Source organism: Drosophila melanogaster, chromosome 2L (genome assembly GCF_000001215.4).
Source record: "Drosophila melanogaster chromosome 2L".
Classification (NCBI taxonomy): domain Eukaryota; kingdom Metazoa; phylum Arthropoda; class Insecta; order Diptera; family Drosophilidae; genus Drosophila; species Drosophila melanogaster.
The window spans coordinates 15,272,389-15,291,354 of record NT_033779.5 but is presented as its reverse complement, the minus strand read 5'-3'; the positions used below and the strand labels follow the sequence as shown (position 1 = coordinate 15,291,354).

The following is an 18,966-nucleotide window of genomic DNA, read 5'->3' as shown; positions in this document are numbered from 1 at the left end:
TGCGGTTAGGGCTAAAACAAAAGCCATGTTTTGCTACGGCACAGTTTTTTCATACCAATGTTAGCTTTCTTCTATGGCATCTCCCTCGAAGGTTTAAGATCCCATTTCACTAAGTTCGCTCAAGAAAATAAATATTAGAATAAGTTATTGTTAAATGCGTATCTTTAGTATTTTTCCCTTTCATAATTTGCCATCATCATTTTCACCAAAATCGCTGATTTTTTCCATAGTGTTGCTGCAACTTTTACCCATTTGACAGCAATTTCCCTGACATTGCATGTCGATCAGGCGAAAATCCTGCATTCGCATTCTCCCGCTGCCAACATTTGCCAATTTGGGCTGGAAAGTAATGATTTTTATTACTGCAGCGGCAGCATTGAAAACTTCCCCATCTGGAGTCACTTCGTCATGTTCGTGGTGCAGCGATAACCGCGGGCTCTTTGCATTTTGGCCAAATATTAGCACACAATTCGATTTTGCATGCCAGCCTCCTCCTCCTTCTTCCTCCAGGTGGTGGATGAGGCGGTGGAGCAGGAGCAGGAGCAGGGTCTTCGGGGAGACCAGTCAATTTCCACGAGTGCAAGTGGCGAGTTTTCCATGACACACCATGATCTCTCCACTGTCCGCCGGCAGCTGTGCGCTTTTCGCTTTCACCTGTTGGCCTGAGTTATGTAAAAATCCACTGTCAAATTAATGGTGATTTATATATGCGGTTTAATGGGCACTTGGCATGGGATGCGGGTACTCCGTTTACGGGGATCATGAGCGTAGTGTGAATGTGCTGAACAGATTGGCCTTAAACTGTTGCTGTGGCTGAATTATTTTGAATAAGCCGCGAAAGGAGACCAAAATGATCAGTACATCATTTTAAAAGTGGAGTAGAAAGGTTACAATGTGTTACCATAGTTTAGTTTTCCAGCTAAAAAGACATCCATGGCTGACCAAGAATATAATATTAATGAATAGTGTTTAAAAACTACATGTTACATTGGTAAACCTTGTAAATTGCTTACACATATTCAGCTTAATTTAGAAAAACTTTAATTTTCAATAATTTCCTGCAATGCAAGGTCGGGATCGACCTGAACAACAAACCGACAAGTGGTGCCGCTTAATCCGTCGTTTAGTTGGACATCCGCGGAATGTTAAACCCATGCACTTAGCGATAATCCAAGTCAAACAAAATGCCTACAAGTGGTTGGGGCTCGGACTGCCGCCGGAGCATGTCGGGGGCAATTACTTGGACCCGGACTGTCCAGGAGTGACTGATGATGGGATCCAGACACCGTCGCAGGCGTCGCGACAAAATGCCACCGCACTCAAGCTCAAACTCAAATCCAAGACACTTCTCGCGAGTGGTGACAATAAAAGTGCAATGCAATTTGCGAATGCGTCTCTAATTGAGCCCACTGGGGAGACAATTGGTGGATAAATTATACACAGGGCGAAAAATATTGGTAAAGGGCGATCACAAACAAAATGCGTTAAAAAAAAAAGAATCTTATGGATACTTTTTGGGTGACTTAGCTAATCAGAAATAAGAGGTGATAAGCAAGAAAATCTTATTGTTGTGAACTGATAGAGCATTTTTTTTTTTGAAGTTAATTACAAAAGTTTATAATATTTTACCTATGTAGTCCCAAATTTAGTACGCCAGCTGCATTTGTCGATGTAAATTAGCAGAAACGTTTTTAGAAAGGAGCTCGCGATGTCAAGTCTTTGATTTAGCCAGACCCACGAAGGCTCTACAGTTTTTCTCGCCTGCCAGGTGACAATCAGCTGTTATATTTTTACTCGAAATTATTTCTTTAATTTTGCGCACACATGAGCGGAAAAGCATGAAGGAAAATAGAAGGGGCAGGAGAAGTTGGACCTAGTGCGATTGGAATTTCATTTAGAAAGTTGCACACTGGGAAGTCGATGTGTTGTGGTGGGCTTTAATTTGCATTTGCCAACTCTGAGCGACATTTGGCCAGGGGGGGAAGGCAGGAGGTACTGCAACCGAAGCCCAGACAGGCGACATTCTTCTCCATTCACTTTTCTTGGCCCAAACAAAAAGCCGTTTAGCCGCAATTGGGTCATTTAATAATACTCGTAATCGTAAAGAGGGGACTCCCCCGCAACGCTCACGATTTCCTATTCTAATTCTGTCAATCATCTTGCTGCAACTGCTGTTCCTCCCCCACCTCCCCCGACGTAGTTGATCTTGTGCTCTATTTGATCTTGATTTTGATCTTTAACTTGTCTTGACGCATATTTGATTTGGCCACACCCACCCGCCGCGTCTGCCCCTTATTTTCTACGCCTTTTCTTTCCAGCGAAATGCTTTCTACTCCGCACTGATTGTCTTTGTCTCGACTGAAACGCTTGGCTTTAATGGTTTTTGATTGATTATCGCGTGCCATGGGTGCTCCGATCTCTGTGGGTGCTCCACGGTCCCTCTCCAACCCCATCTCCATCTCTAAAGATTCAGCTCCAGGTGGTGTCGCTTGGCCCACGATCGAATCTCTTCTTTGTTGGCTTTCATTTGAAATCTGCTTAATTAGCCCAATATGTGTGTCTGTCTGCCTTGTTGACTCCCTGCACGTGCTGTGATCTCCTCCTGCTCCACCTCCATCCATACTTCAAGTATGTATACACATACAATGTGATGTCAGTTCCTGGTACAAAAAACCACTTGGGCAGCCATGAGTGGGCACATCGAATCAATTGTTAAAGTTCAAAGTTGAAACTTGTTGTACAAGGTGGAGCAGATGGGGTAAGCTACGTGACGCATGATTCATTTAAGGTTGAGGGAAAATTGCTTTCGAGGAAGCTATTCTTCTGATAAAAGATATTCTTAGCAATACTGGAAAAATTCAAAATCTAATTGGCTTAATTTAACAAACTCAATATAATAGTGCTAAGCTAAGTTTGTTTAAACTAAAGTAAAACAAACTAAGACCAAAGGTTAAAGACAGACGACACTGGTAAACTTATGTGCACTTCACTTGAATCGCTAATCCGACTTAATTTTCCATTTAGACCGTAGATAATCTATCTGCAATATTACTCAACTGCCTGCCAAACTTTCCACTCATTATGAATACAAGTTGACAATTTTGAACCGCAGTTCCTCGATGGCTGCATCCCAATCGCGGCCATCAAGTGACACTGACTTTCCCGAGCAGCCGCCATCTCATCACAATAATGTCCTAGTCGGTGAAATCAAATCTCGCTGAAGGTGCTGTCAAAATGTTATTCAACCATAGGGTTTGAGACGAAGGGGATATATATTTTGTCGGGGTTATCCAACCACCAGCTACATATGTCAACACCATGAACTTGAAACCCACTGAAGACCCACTGGGCATGAAGCTAAGGAGCAAGAGCTCAAGCCAAAGTTGCAGTTGCCTCTAAAAGCATTTTGTATTCTAATTAGATTGTCAGTGGCACGACAACAACCTCATTTTGGCTCACAAAATGCCTTTTCACATTTGCATTAGCGCCAACGTGAGGAGAGAAGACAAAAATCTACATAAACTGGGGACAGTTGGTCGGGATGCACTGGGCAAAATATGTCGACGATCATAAATGCCAGGTATATTTGCTTAAAAATAATAGTTTAAAATTTTTAGTTTTTGAAGCTTTAAGTAATCCAATAAAGTGAACGAAAGTAATTTTAAAAAATGTTCCTAACGTGTGATGAAGATCTAGATCTGTTAAAGGGAAATGCCTTTTACAAATTGATCTCAAAGTCAAGTCGGGAATACACCGGAGTACCAATAAATCATATTTTATAAATAATAATATTATTCTTAATAATAATACAATCACTTTTTCATTCATTACACCATATCTATGATTTCCTAATTTTTAACACAGAATTGTCTACCTTTCTGTGTAATTTTAAATGTTGCTCAAATATCTTAACATTAACTTACTATTTTTTTTTGACAGTGCAGTGGAGTAGGAGTTTGCAGTTTGAAGTTCATTAACATGCACAGGTTAATTACCGTTGTTGTTGGCCGCTCGAGGAAATGAGCCATTCGAGGTGGGGATCTGCAGCTACGTTGCAGCGCCGCAGTAGCCGAAAGCCGGCGATAAAACTGGCTAAAAGCATACATAAAAAGACACATGTTAAGTGTGTGTATGGCCAGGGCCTTATTTCAACGGCGGGGAAGGACTGTGACAAATGCTTAAGCTCCAGCAGGAGGACGTGGCCGTGGCCACTGCGCTTTCCTGGCCAACATGCAAAATGTTGCACTGATAAGAGACACAAAGCCAAGGAGTCATCCCGTTTGCTGCCTGCAGTTGGCCAACAGCAGCGGTAAATGAGCATCCCGGGCACGATCATTAAAACAAAAGCGGTAGCCGAGGAGCCATCACTGACAAGCCATGACCAAGAGCAATGGCCAACAAAAAAAACGTGGCACATCTCATCGCGTTTTCGACTCTCGGATACCTAGTGTTCTTAAATCTGGAGCGTACTATATATTCAAATGTTATAACCAGGATGATAAAAAGGAAGTAGAATTAAAGGTGCTTAAATCGAAACTGATTTCATTTGATACCATCCCCTAAGAAATAATTTATATCCAAAAAGTATGCAAGGGTATTTAGCAATCCAATTTTGGCACTATTATTTTTCCCCAAAGGGAAACTCCACATTACATTAAGAAAATGATATACGCATTTTTAAAAGAACAATACTTTCATGTATCTTATTCATATATTAAATTATTATTTCTTTAATACTCTGCCACCCATTCATCTCCATTATTAAGGGGTATCCAAAATAAATGCAACCATAGAACAGCAGGCAGCTACCAAGTTTCTGCCTTCTGGTGTTGGATTGCCTTAAACGATCCGCGTGAATAACTAATTTCAATGGAGTCTGCGCCAGTGCCGCCGCTAGCTTCTCAACATTTATCACCCACCATCGGCGCAGAAGCTCCAGGACTGAGCTGAGAAGCCATAGCCGAGCACCGGTAGCCCTAATCCCAGAAGACAATGGGACAGTTCATTTATTTTTTTCGCTCCTCGTCCACTTTTTGTCCGCCTGCCCGCACAGACAATAAAAAGTTAGTGCCGGACTGCGTAGGACATGCTAAAAACGCATCCAGTCAGGGGATTGGTCTTAATGAGCAGAAACGGGAGCAGTCTAGACAAGTTTCCTGAAAACCAACAGGCACTCTGATTTTGTCGAGTAACTAGTTTGCCTGGCTTTTACAGAAAAATCCAAAGATCTACAGGAGTTCTGAAAGTTAAGCTGAGAATCAACAAAGATTTTGGTGATAAGTATTAACAACGAAAATATTTAGACTTGGTTTCTACATACAAGGTCTTTGAAATTGTATAATTTTAATAAACAAATGTAATAATAATCGCGCCTTAAACTACTTTAATATATAAAAACAACAGCTTATAAATAAATAAGTTGATACTCCAATCCAGTATTTTTGGATGCTCAATTGTATAGATTCAGATCAGTGGGTCTGGTGAAGTAAATGGTGCTCTTCTTGTCCGCCGTTAGAGCCACCAAAATATTCTCGACCTCGCACTCCGAGTTGTAGAGATAGGCCTCGGTGAACTTGGTGTTGGCATGACCATACTTAGTATATTGATGCGGTGCCTGGTTGACGGTGACCAGTTCAAAGGCCTCCCTACAGGTGTCCCTATCGCGATAGTTCTCGTTGTAGTATCCAAATGGTATAAGATTCGTTAGCTTTTCGTGCGGAGTGATGATCTCGCCAATCAAATGACGATTAACCTGGGTGCTGGTCACACTGTCGAGATTCTCCTGCGGATCCGAGATATAACCCCTGAAGGTGGAACCCTCGATCTCTACATCGAGATAGTATATGGCATTGCTGATCAGTGGGAAAGTGCTGTTATAGCACTTATAACCGACGCCCTCGCCTCCAAAGGTCTCGCAGGCGAAATCATCACCCGGAAATGCATCCGATGCATCCCAAATTGAAAACAGAACCGTGAACTTGGAGCTCTTGTCGTAGTTTTGAATACCTATATATCCACTTGATTCATCGGCGAAGAACTGCATAAAGTTATAGACGCCATCGTTGCGAGGATTCGGACTGGTCATCCACTGGAAAATGCCTCGAATTCCAATGAATCCTTTGTCCTGGTATTCGACAATGGCCCTGGCGTTGCCCAGGACATCATTGAATCGAGGTGAGCCGGCACTTAATTGCTCTTGCCGAAGGACACTCATGAACTTGGACATATTCTCCTCCGCTTCCTGGCGACTTGGATGCTTAGCCGGAACTACGGTAAAGCAGTATGCCAAAACTAGGAAAGCTAAGGAATATTTTGTAAATGCAGCCATTATGAAATTCGATTCACTTGTGTCTATTTGCAGCTTGATCAACCCTCTTTATATATGAGATCAATTGAGTGTTTATTTACTAAATGATAAACAGAATTTCGAATTGCGAAATTGAATGATAAGAGGTAATAATTGTTACAAAACTCATAAAGTATAACTTCTTTCCAGTATAAAATAAAATTCTTGCTGTTTTTCATTTCATTTTCAACTTAAAAGCCCTCTGGGTATTAAATTCCCGTTCAAAATATCGCTTCTAAGGAACTTCTATTACAAAAGTTTAATCAATATATACAAGTTTTCTCTTGCTAATAACTACTGTAATTGATATTTAATGCAAATACTCAATATTGCTCTTCGAGTGCCCTTTAATGAACAGCCAACATAACTGATAATGCTGATTACTCAATTGGCAAATAATAATCAATACAGTTAGCAAAGAAGGTCTTAGGCTTTTGCGCTGATAGTTATGAAAGCTTCAGTTTTACGGCGTTAAAACTGGCACTTAAACTGATATTGACCCACAAACAGCTGGGCCGCTAAATTCCACCCAGATCAAGGTCCACAAACCGAAGTCATGGGCAAAGCTACAGAGTTCAAGTCATAACTCAGCGGTCCCACCGATCGTCCTCATCCCGATCCCCATCCCAAATCTTTAGCCTCGGCATCAGCAGTCAGAGAACGTAGCACTAAATCAAGCCCACATGGAGTTCAGGCCATGCGACCAGTCGCTTTTTGACAGTTTTGCGCACAGTAGCAGTTGCAGTTGCAGTTGCAGTTGAAGTGGAAGTGCCAGACCCTAGACCAGAGAACCAAAGAACAGTAGCCGAGTGAAACTCAACTGGAAGAAATTCCATTGGAGTTAAAGGTTTCTTAAATATACAAAAACTAACTATACAAAGCAACCTATTTGGACTGTCAGATTTGGTCTCTATCAGTGGACTCTAATTTTAGGAATATATCAAGTGAATATTAAGCTTAGCTGAGTTTACTTTTAAGCTGTCTCATAAATATTACCACAATTAATTATAAAGAAATATCCAGTGCAATTACTAAGAGTCTAAACAAATGAAGTTTATACCCGAGTGGATGAAAACAATATTCGTTGGATTTTTTTTGGCGCAGCGCAGAATCCATAGTCATCCGCCACCATCGTCATCATCATTTTGACTGTGGCATGATAAACGCAAGCTGTGCCCAGCCAGCAAAGGAGGCGCAGGCCGAACATGTGTTGTCTGTCGAAGATTCAGGCGGAACGCGACCCACAGTTTTGGCCTGGTCTACGAGTGGCTCAATGGCTGAATGGTTGAATGGCTGCTCTTTTTGCCCGCTGTTCGCTGGAACTGGCACAAAACCTTTCGGTGGCTTACATAAATTTTAAATATCCGCAAGAGATGCGCCCGCGAGTTGGACCCACCTTATTTGGCAACGGCCAATGCAGTTTTTATCCATTTTTATTGACCCGAGGGAGGCGAACAGCCGGTGGCTCATTAGTGGATTCGGGGGCACATCGGGGCGTATGAGTAATGCCATGCAATTTGCACGCCTTGAAAGGATTAATTCGTTAACAATTTTTCGCCGCTGTAATATGCAAGACAAAACCAATAAATCTATTAATTAAGCCGACATTTGTTTAGCATCTGTTGCGATTTCCTTTTTGCTCTGCACAATTTGATAAATATGCCCAGTGCGAGTCAAGAGTCTTGTCTCGGTTTCCGAGTGGATTTGCTGAAATTTAAGACAGTGGGTGGTCCGGATTGGAAACGGTTTTTTGGCTGAATGAATCAACTGCCAGTACAGTGGTGCGAAATGAAACAAAAAATATAGTTTCTTATGCCCACATATCTAAAGAATAAAAATTAAATCAAATTGATATAATTTTTCTTTAATGCCTTCATGTATTATAATTAAATTATAACATTTTCCTTTCATCTTCATACCTGTGTAAATATTTTCCTGCACATTATTTCCACTGTGCTGGGCACCATAAACCAATTGCCGACCAGAAACAACCGACTTGGCGAACTTCTGGTGGCCGCGTGGTGTGTATAAATTTGCCAAATTAAAAAGCAACAAAAGCAACAGCAACAAAGGTTTTTCCATGAGGGGCAGCTGGGTGGTGGTTTCGAGATCGAGAGTTGTGAGCCGCGAGCCACCCACCGCCGCCGCCCCAGATGACGCAACAGGAGGCCCGTTGGAGGCGTCTATAAATAAACCAACCGCCAGAGTAAATCAAAACAAGGCACGAACATGTGGCGCTCGCAGTTTTCCAGCCAGGATCAAGTGGGCCGACTGGGATTGGGAGCTCGGGTGTGGTCGCCGCTGTGATATGTGCTCAGAATTGGATCGGATTTGGTGGATTTGTCATCCCCATCTGGGTACATAAATTCGTTACGCATTTCTGGCTAGCCAAGCTAGCTTACACAATGTGGCCATAATGTTTCCGATCCGGCTTTTGATCTGGCCCGTTGTCAACATCTTATTCCCATCCTGACATGATTGATTTTTCATGTTCCCCGCGAAGTGGAAGCCTCTATGAGATCAATTGGGGACTTTCTAAAAAAAATATTTCACTCAAGCAATTGCAATGAACACTGCAAAAAAATATGTAAGCAGGTGTTTAAAAATCGCTTAAAACAAATATTATAATTTCGATGCGCGTGGTATTTATATTTAGTATTAACGATGTGAAATTTTATATATATTAAAACCAATACAGCATTATCTTAGTTTATTTTCCTGTGTACAAAAAATGGCAAATATTTATTTGTGAAATCTGGGCCCAACAACAGTGGTTTTAGCCATATTTGGTCAAGAAAAATCCATATACATTCACACCTCCCACACTTGAGCAGTAACCATTACATCAAAATCAAATTCTGGTGGCAGTAAAAGCGCCTTAGATCGTTTGTAATTGAAATTTATTGTGCCGCAAGTGTTGCACAAATTATTTTGTTTGATATGGTTTGAACCCAATAATAGCACATCGAAGATCCAAGAGTGTTTTGCCGCCTTGGGCAAGAATCGTCGCTTAGTGGAGCAATCAATCGGCTATATATGGCCGGGAACTGGGGAAATCACTTAGCCAAGACGATTTCATTTGGCTTTATGGCCGACCAAAATCGGCCATGTGAGAAAACTGTGCGGAAAACTGAGGCAGCTGGAGAGAAGAATTGGGCTGGGAAAAAGTTATTAATATGGGTCGATTGCCCCGGGGCACCCAACTCCAGACTCTTCTAGCCGCGGAGTTGGCTTCCAATTTTGGTAGCTTGATTTGTCACGATGCTTTTTTCCTAGTTTCCTTGCGGTTCGTTTTTTTTTTTTTTTGTTTTGGTTTTCCTCCTGTTTTGTTGCAACCGGGAGAAGACAAACAAATTGGTCTGTAGTTGAAAATTGACAAGAATTTCGTGACTTTGTCACCTCTTTTTCCCTTTTTTTTGGATTTTTTTCCTGCAGCCGTCGAGGAGATCTTACAACGCCCTCGAAGGCAGCAGGAGCTTTCTTTCCTTGTGGCCGCCGCTCGTTAAGTGGCAGGCAGCGCGTGCGCATTAAAGTCGCTCCACCGGCTTCAAGTTGCAAGTCCCCCCCCCCTCCAGCTGCAGACCGTCTGAGTCTTCACCCCTTGGGAAAAAGCCAGCGCCCCCGCCCCTGGAAATCACTTCATCATCGGACATCGGGCCATTCTAAAGTCAAAGCTGCGACTGAAAAACTTTTGTCAGATTTATTTCTCGGTTTCGTTGGTGTTTCTTTTCACTGCTGCTGATTTTGATGCTTTTGGCCAACTCGAATCGGGCTTACAATTGCAGTTATATGGTTGGTAATGGTTGGTATATTTAAAAAATCGCAGTTTTAAATGACTTTACTTTCAACATAACAAACAACAAATTTCTGTTGCACAAAAAATAATTCAATTTTCTAAATTCTCTTGGTAAGAGCATGAAATCCTTCGACATCGAGGCAATAATTTTCGCGCTTACTTCATTTCGCTTATTGTGTTTTGTTTTTATACCTTTTCTCGGTTCGTTTGTTTTTTGTGTGCCGGCTCTACCTGTAACCTTTTGCACTTGGTACCCTTTTTTCAATTTAATGAATTTTTTCCGTCGTTTTCTTTTTCTGCACCCAGTGACAGCTACAAGAGGCTGGCGAAGGCGGAGTGCAGATACTTGGGCCCAACTGCAGATGCATGTCGCCTTCGGAGCATCGAGTTTCCCTTTATTTCGGCTGTTATCAATTGGTCATCGAGGGGGAGTTGGGCGGGGATGAGTTCCATGACCGGGGGCCACAGCTCAACAACAGCTCCGGCAACGCCCTGAATACTCGCATCCATCCGAAATATACATTTGTTCTGTCCTTCAGCGGCGGCCCGTTCAATTGTTGTGTTTATGGCCAAGTTTATAGCATTTTGGCCAAGACTGCCAAATTGAGAAGAGGAGAACCGAATGCGCAAAGTTGGTGTCTGTTTGTTCAGTGACACCACCTCCGGCAATGCGAATGAAAACGCAATTTTTTTCGCTTGATGCACTTGAGAATTTAAGTCACATTCTCTTGGCTTTATTGTGGTTATGGTTATAGTTGAACTTCAAGCGAAGGGTAACCAAGTATTTTACCTCAAATATATAATTATATCACAATGAAATATTTTCTCAGTGTGTCTGCTTTTTGGCCGCCAAGTAGGCCAAAACCGCCAGCACCGCCTTCCTCCCACCGCGGACAATATGAGTTGACATTAGGGAGAACATGGCCAGGAGGAGCAACAACTGGCGACTCGCATCCCATGGACCCATCGACATCGACGCCATCGCCCTAGTCTGACCTCGTTGTACATTGTTGCTTATTGTGGTTGTTTTTGCCATGTTGCCTTTTTTTTTGCTGGCCAATTTGCTGCAATTGCATTTCCCAGTTGGAAAACTGCAACTACGACTCCAAGTGTGCCACTTTGCCGGACGAGATCATGTCGAGGCCAAAGGCAAAGTGGGTGAAAATCCAGTAAAATGGCAAAAAATAAGTCAATATTTGTGTTCGAAAATATGATCGAACTGGGTCATGTGATGCAATCAGTTGCCTGTTGGGCTGGTACGTGGTACGACAAATGGTTTTCACCCAGGTGGGGCACACGTGATGCGGCAACATATTTTTACTTGCTCCTCGAATCAGTTGGGCAATCTATTTGTTATGAATTTATATTACCTTTAGTACCATATGAACTGAGTAACAAAAATAGTGTATATTTATAATTATTCTGAAATTCCAGAGCTACAGAAAATTTCTTTAAAATCGTTTAAAATCTTTTCGCAGATTTCCCATCTCGCCACGCGTCTCCACGCTCCTCCTGTCCCAATATTATTAGTGGTTAAAAACCCACTCCGCCTTTGAGCAAACAACAATCAATAAGGCAGGCTGACACGCCCACTTTGCGGAGCGCGTACGTGAATGTGAATATGAATATGTGTCTGCCACAAATTTGCCCCTGCCAATAATTCAATTAGGTAGCAAGAGGAGCCAGCAGCCGAAGATTCCGACACACAAACATTTATTTCACAATTGGCGCACATTAATCAATGGTGCCTGATCTCGGGGTGGAGCTAAGTGCCACAACAAGTACCTAGTTCCTTCTGCTAAGAAGCTCCTCCGGGTGGCTGCAATTAAAAGTAGATTAATAATTCGCCTCTTGCTCCTGGTTCCTGCAGCTCAGGTGTAGACATCGTTGTCCCAGTCGTTGTCATCCTCACTTTCCTAGACTTCCGAGGGAGTTTGAGGAGGAGATCTAGGGTCTCGAATTACCCCACTGGTAGGTGGGTAGCTGGGTAGGTAATGTGGGGGACGGGACGGGACTAGCCCACTTTAATTGCACATTTCATACTTGTTAATTTTTCAATTTTCCTGCCCACCGACTGCGACGTTGAGCGGTTGACCACTTGCCAAATGTCGAATGCGCTGGATGTTGAATGTTGAATGTTGGATGCCGAATGTTGAATGCGAATGTTGAATGTCCGGTGCCGAGCACTGGATGCTGAACGTTCGTTTGTCATCGAGCTGGGCTTGAGTCTAAGCCACAGGACTGGAGATCCGATGTACACCGTGGACCACACAGATGCCGCTCCAACTGAGCTGGGGTGCACCTTGGAAAAATTCAATTCAATTCAATGAAATTTGACAGGTAGTTTAAAGAAATAAGAATAGCTTTAGTTCAATTTTGAAGCATCAGCTAAATATATACATGATATATAAGCGATATTAGTATAACATGTTAAATTAGAGTTAATACCTTATCAAATATATTTTGGTTATATAGGAAAGATGTTTTCAATCTTCCCCTGATTTTTAGATAATATATAATAAAATCTTTGTGAATTAACTTGAATGTCATGTAGTTTCTTTTGCAGTGCATCTGCTCCCGTGGCGGCTGCTGCTCCCAATCGATACAGGTGGACATGCGACTGACCCACCTCGACGCTCAGCGGGCGGTGCAGCTGCTGCAACTGTGGGGGCGCCAGTCCTAGCCCCACCCACTACGCCCCTACACACCACCCCCCGCCCGCCCGCACGCTTCTGTGAAACGCTTTTCACTGCATTTGGACGAAATTAATTGCCAGCGATTAAATTTCAAATTTTCCATGCAAGCCCAGAGCAACTCAACCCATAGCCCGCAATCCCATTCGCTTCCGTGCGGCAAGTTTTGCGTGAGCCAACTCCACCTTGCCCTCGCAACCATTGCAGTTATAAAGTGAAAATCATTAGTTTTCATTTGTGGCGTTTAGGGCGTGTGCCCCGGCCCGTGGATTTGGATCGGCCGTGGATCGTGCAGCTATTTTGCATTGCAAATTAACGAAAATGCAGCGCACCACACACACACACTACGACTATAAGTGCAATTTTCACTTGCGCGACCAAGTAACATTTTCCTGAGCAGCGTTTTTGGCAGTTGCATGTCAACTCCATTGCTCCATTGGTCATATCCTGTGGAGTTTTTGGCCCATTGCATCGCCAGAGATCGGAGCAAAATGGGTGGCGGAATGGGGACGGTAATTAAAGCCGGTAGAGAGGCACCTCTGACAGATCATTCAACGTGGGCGTTGTGGATATGAACGGAACTCGAAATGAGTTGGTAAAAAGCCAATGGAAAGGTAGCAATGCGGCTGGGAAATACACAAGCAATAGCACTCACATTAACAATTGTTTATGGCCTGGTTTATTTGTGTATCTTATAGCACTATATTTGAAGATAATAATAATAAAACTGACTACTAAATATTATATCGTGAAGGAAAAGGCAAGGTGCAAGGTATTAGAAAATCATTAAATATGCTTATTAACTCCACTGGGCTTTAAATTTTTTAATGAGCGAATAAATCAAGATGCAATTTCAGTGGCTTTCAACCTTTAGGCTTATTTATATATGATCAGTTTTCTTATATAAGCTGCTTGAAAGTGCAGTGTATTTTTCCGTTTACGACAGATTCAAACATCATTAAGAGCACAAATCCTCATTGGTTAGACTAAAATATAGCGCATATATTTCATTTTTGGCTCCCTTGCAATTACCCCGCTAATTACTGGGTGAGTTTCTTCACGGATCGTCCTTGAGTTTCGATTCGGTCCACCCACTTTTGGATAAACTGCCTCCATTCCAATTCCAAGAAATTGAGTAGCCCAACATGATGGTGTTTGGGATTAGTCGCGTCAATAGTGCCATAAACATAAATCTGCCGGTTAATGGGCAGGAAGGTGCACCTAGACAACGTGGCTACCAGTTGGCGCAGCTCCTCCTGCCTCCTCTGGCCAAACAACTGACGTCGATGCCCGGCAATTACGCAGCAAATTAAAATCAAATAACTTAGCATGAAAATCGAGCAAGCCATAAAAATCACATGCAAATTATAGAGTATCCAATAACCAGACCAACCGGGCAAGTGACGGTAGCCGCAGCTCCTTGGTCGTCTGAGAAATCGTTGTAATTTGCGCCATGGAGAGACCTGTCCCAGCATCGTTTTTAGCCAGCGGCGCTCCAATAAAGCCTTAAACAAATGAAGTTATTTGAGCCAATAAAAAATGGCAGCCACAAAATGATGGGGAGCCATCTGCAGGAGTATGTCAAGTGGAAAGGGAAAGTTGATTGGATCGCAACTGGAGAATCTTTTGTTTTTCAGGTGCGGTCTCTTCTTTCAAGCTAATGATAGTTCTATGAGTTTCGGCAAAAAAAAGTATCTTAAAGTTGTCAAATGAATCTTAAAAGCTTTGATAAGCAAACTTGCCTTGTTACTTGCTTAACAAATATATTTAACTACGTTTTTATTTAACCTTTAGTGAGGTTTTTGAACCTTAAAAGAAACATTTACCCTCCTTAAGTCTAAAATCCGCACCTGCAATAACATCGACATGGGATTGGCACATTGCAACTCCTCCAACAAGTGCCATAAATATCGAGCAACTTGCTCCCATATCTGCAGTGTTCTGGTATCCTTGAGGGTTTGAGATGGAGCTCAAAATCTGGTTCTGGTGCGGCCCTTTCTTAATGCACACCTTTGCATTGCTGCAACTCAGGGGCAATTTGTTATTGGGCCGGTAATTATATGGCATCTTCTCGTTGCCGTTTGGCTTATTTAGAGCTTTATTTATTAAAGCATTTAATGTAAAATTGTTTGCCCAGGCCAGGGGCCATCATTAAACAAAGTAAATTGTGTGTATAAATCAATACCGGGCTGCGGCTAATTAATATCAATGTTGATTTTGTTGACTCTCAAAAGAGAGAAAAACCAAAAAACCAAGCACTGCAACACCCACGAAGATGCCTCTTGGAAATTGCTTTTACCCCGATTTTGGAACATGCATATTTTATGCCCATAAAGTGGATCATAAAGTAATTAATGCACTAAAATGCGACATCAAAATGCTTCGGGCAGAGCCAGCCGAAAGAAATTTCTTTCAGCAATCCGTTGCAACTTCGTGGGATGGCTGCACCATCGCAAATGCACCGTAAAAAATATATATATCTTAAAAGAGTTCATCCACAAAAGAAGCTTTCTGAAGGATATGTTATGCATTATATCTTACTTACAAGAGAAAATTTTTTAGCAAAACCTTTTAAGGATATAATCTGTGTTTTTTTCAGTGCTCGAGCTACAGAAACAACAAAGCGTCTGCAATCAATCTTAAGGCGGCGTTTTGTTGGGCGTGTTCTCTTTGCTCTGAGGTTGCACCTACGCTGCATGCTGCATGCTGCATGCAGTTGGGGTTGGGTGCAGCTTTCAGTCTGGGATTAAGACCCTTTGCCACATTTCAGGATCTGGCCCATCTTCTTCATATAATTACAGAGTGTTTTTCCATTTTTTTTCGGTACTTTTGGCATGCGTAAAGATTCTGAAACGGGAACCTTTTGGCCAGGCTTTCTTTTTTTGCCTTTTTGGCCCGGCTGACAGCGACTGACAGACAGCAATTGCCAAATAATAAATAATTAGTCGGGGCGGCTCAGATGGGCGTGGCTAAGTGACATGGCATGCATTTTTCTTGGCGTTAAATCAAATATCGGCTGGCCAAAAAAAAAAAATTCGCCAGCTAGAGAAAGCGGGTGCGACCCAAATTTCCGCAGGTCGGGAATTATAAATTCCAAAAAAAATATGTTAATTAAGATATTAAAGAAGCTGAGTTAACTTAATGTATTAATAATACTGCCAGGTTTCACGCAAAGCAAAAATGAAACAAATATCTAAGCTATGTGGAATAAGCGTTTTTTGCATTCGCAATTCACCCATTAATATAATTTTTTCCATTATATTACCCAATATTTTACATTTGCAACAGAATGAGCATTATATTTGACATTATATTAACATTATGATAACAGATCCATTGAACAGCTGTTCATCAAATCAGCTGATGGCACCTGTTTGCGCGGGAAAAAGCGAATGAGCTTGTGAAAAGCAAAAGCTGATAACAAAAGTCACTTGTTGAACGCAAGTCAAAGCTTTCGATCAGTTCACTTTTAGCAGCTGCAATTGACTTTGCTTGTTCTTGCCACTTATATAGTATCGTATTTCGAGATCAAAATGTCGACGATTGTGAGGAAACTTATCAGCACTGCAAATGCTGCCAAGCCAGTGGCTCCCTACAAGTAAGAAAACAATTGTACCTGTAAAAGCTGCTGGACACACCTTCTATTTCATTGTGATTTACAATTATGTAGCCAGGCTGTGGTGGCCGATCGTACTGTGTATGTGTCCGGATGTCTGGGTCTGGACAAGGACACCATGAAACTGGTTCCTGGAGGACCCACTGAACAAGCGCAGAAGGCATTGGAGAATCTGGAGGCTGTTCTAAAGGCGGCCGATTCCGGAGTGGACAAAGTCATCAAGAACACAGTGTTCTTGAAGGATCTCAACGATTTCGGGGCAGTCAATGAGGTCTACAAGCGGGGTAAGTACTAGGCATATGGCTTGTGAATACTAAGCACTATTTATAAGGGTCGTTTATAATGCAATACCTACTGTATACACCGGCCTTTTGATCGCAATCGCCTGATAAGGCAATCGGCATCGTTAGCGCCTTATCGCCCATTTATTGTTAACTGTAAACACTTTATGGCAGCTATGCTATATTTCCAAAAACAACTATATGCTTTATGTCTCCTTATCTGCCGTTTCAGTGTTCAATAAGGATTTCCCGGCCCGCAGCTGTTTCCAGGTGGCCAAGCTGCCCATGGATGCTCTGGTGGAGATCGAGTGCATTGCCTTGACCGGATCTGTGGAGACGAAAACCGTGCAATAGCAACTAATGTCTAATAAATTGTGAGAAAAGTAGAAAAGTAGAACCAAATGAATAAAAAAAAAAGCGTAGGAAAAGTGCTGGAAAACGTAGTGATTTCAATACTGTTGTCAAATGAAGCCATAAATGCCGAGCAACATTTGTTGCAACATGCAGCAGCCAAGCGGCGAGCAACAGCATGCAACATGCAACGTGCAACAGGCTACGGACAACACACTTTGCATTTAAACCTTATATAGCTTACAATTTAGCGTGCGGCAATTTATCTTTGTTGTTGCTGCGGCTGCTGTGCGCCTTTTGTATTATATTTCATCAAATGTTGCTGCATAAATCACTGGCAGCAACAGCAGCCACTGCAGCTCCAGCAACACTTGCAACAGCAGCATGTTGCTAACGGTAGCCCGCGCAGACAAAGCGATTATTTCACATTCAAATTTAAAAGTTATTCATAATGCCGACTTTGAGCTGTTGTTGCTGTTGTAGGACATTGCCCATACACTGCAGAAATATATTAGTGCTTACCTTAAATTGATTAGAAAACCAGCATAAATAAGCAGCGTAAGTATTGGCCATCAAATAAAGTTTTGATTTGCAATGCAGTTAAACGTGTATCTACCACTTCTGTTGCCACCCCTAATTGTTTACAGTGTATGCTCCATATTGATGCGGCTGCCTTTCAGGCTCTTTTCGCCTTTTACGGACTCCGACTCCCGGACTCGTGTTTTGTCTAGCATTTGTTTTGATTTTTATTTAAATTTCAGTGAATTTGTCTGCACACGGCTGCCTTTCGATGATTTATTGTCCTTGTTGCAGCGAGTGCCTGGTGTGAATATGAGTGGTTGCGATGAGGCACGATTATGCGGTGCTTATGTGGTTATATGGCCGCGACTATTGCCCCAACTACACCAGCCCAGGTAACCATTCATTTTTCAGCAACATTGTGATACTGCTGTATTCGCAGATGCACCCGCACCCGCAGCGTGCAACATTCATGTTGATTTGACTGTGCCCCATAGTGTAATTAATTCGCGGCGCATCAGCCAAACAGACAGTCGTGCATAAATGGTAATAAATACGGCTGAGCTGACGACATCGGAGGAACACCTACGCAGAAGGGAACTTGAACTGCGGCTAATTAATTTCGACGCACGACAAATGAAGCCGCAAAGGGCTCCTCCGATCGGTGAAAGTGCGCATAATTTACACGCACGGCTCAAAGGTTTATGCCCAAATTAAACTCGCAATTCTGTGGCACATTTTTGCCATTTTGCTTATCAACCAAGGGAGTACTAAAGGCAGTGGGCATCGATGGGCAATTAAGAAAGCCACATGCGGTAGCCATCGCTGGATATCCGTTTACATCTGTTTTTCGCCTGTTGCAAGTTGTCATAATTAAATTATTAACCGAATGCCGAGACCTTGTCGCAGGGTAATTAGTTCTTCAGCAAAGCTTTCACTCTCGCAGTCAGAGCGGGAATTTCCCAGATACGATGTAAGGTAGATATTAAACGGCTTATTTTATAAAACTCCTAAACTTTTTAACATGCGTTTATCGATAAAATTGTGCGTTCATATTCCAAGAATTATTCTGAAATCTCAAAAAGCACTACTATTTCAAAATCATTTGTGTTTTTGTCACCTACATAGTTATAGTTAACTATTTTTATCTGTATTACAAACTTTTGAAATGGACTAACTGAAATTTGAAGTCCAGTGCGTACTTAAAAATATAGCATACTTTTAGGGCTTTCGTTTTGAAATACTACCATTCACAGAGAGCAACACGAATTTTGCAACACTGTTAGCTAGACATGGGAAAAAAATGTTATATAAATTATGATAAAATATTATATACATAAGACAATTTAAATATATATTTGGAA

General features: G+C 42.1%; 2 protein-coding genes and 2 long non-coding RNA genes across 5 annotated transcripts; 1 reads left to right on the top strand and 3 right to left on the bottom strand.

Annotated features, from left to right (window-relative positions):
* Positions 1-5,307: 5,307 nt before the first annotated feature.
* CG15263 (uncharacterized protein) lies at positions 5,308-6,355 on the bottom strand. Its single transcript, NM_135904.3, has one exon. It carries the CDS (start codon positions 6,326-6,328, stop codon positions 5,450-5,452), a length of 879 nt encoding a protein of 292 aa, NP_609748.1. The 5' UTR covers positions 6,329-6,355; the 3' UTR covers positions 5,308-5,449.
* Positions 6,356-10,905: 4,550 nt separating this feature from the next.
* Positions 10,906-11,327, bottom strand: lncRNA:CR45349 (long non-coding RNA:CR45349). The gene has a single exon (NR_124276.1). It is a non-coding gene; the product is annotated as a long non-coding RNA:CR45349 (long non-coding RNA).
* A 530-nt stretch (positions 11,328-11,857) lies between these two features.
* lncRNA:CR43682 (long non-coding RNA:CR43682) lies at positions 11,858-13,558 on the bottom strand. Its single transcript, NR_073780.1, has 2 exons — positions 13,491-13,558; positions 11,858-12,444 (listed from the first exon to the last, which is right to left on the bottom strand). It is a non-coding gene; the product is annotated as a long non-coding RNA:CR43682 (long non-coding RNA).
* A 2,705-nt stretch (positions 13,559-16,263) lies between these two features.
* Positions 16,264-17,174, top strand: UK114. Of its 2 annotated transcripts, none has more exons than NM_001273536.1 (3): positions 16,264-16,433; positions 16,506-16,735; positions 16,965-17,174. In NM_001273536.1, the coding sequence occupies exons 1-3, from the start codon at positions 16,369-16,371 to the stop codon at positions 17,084-17,086; spliced, it is 417 nt and encodes a 138-aa protein (NP_001260465.1). In that variant the 5' UTR covers positions 16,264-16,368; the 3' UTR covers positions 17,087-17,174. The 2 variants fall into 2 exon arrangements, with proteins under 2 accessions (NP_001260465.1, NP_609747.1); NM_135903.3 differs by having other exon boundaries at positions 16,965-17,117.
* The last annotated feature ends 1,792 nt before the right edge of the window (positions 17,175-18,966 follow it).

Coding starts and splice junctions, on each gene's coding strand:
- CG15263 (NM_135904.3), bottom strand. CDS start 6,328: ATGGCTGCATTTACAAAATATTCCTTAGCTTTCCTAGTTTTGGCATAC.
- UK114 (NM_001273536.1), top strand. CDS start 16,369: ATGTCGACGATTGTGAGGAAACTTATCAGCACTGCAAATGCTGCCAAG. Junction 16,434..16,505: donor AAGCCAGTGGCTCCCTACAA/GTAAGAAAACAA, acceptor ACAATTATGTAG/CCAGGCTGTGGTGGCCGATC. Junction 16,736..16,964: donor CAATGAGGTCTACAAGCGGG/GTAAGTACTAGG, acceptor CTGCCGTTTCAG/TGTTCAATAAGGATTTCCCG.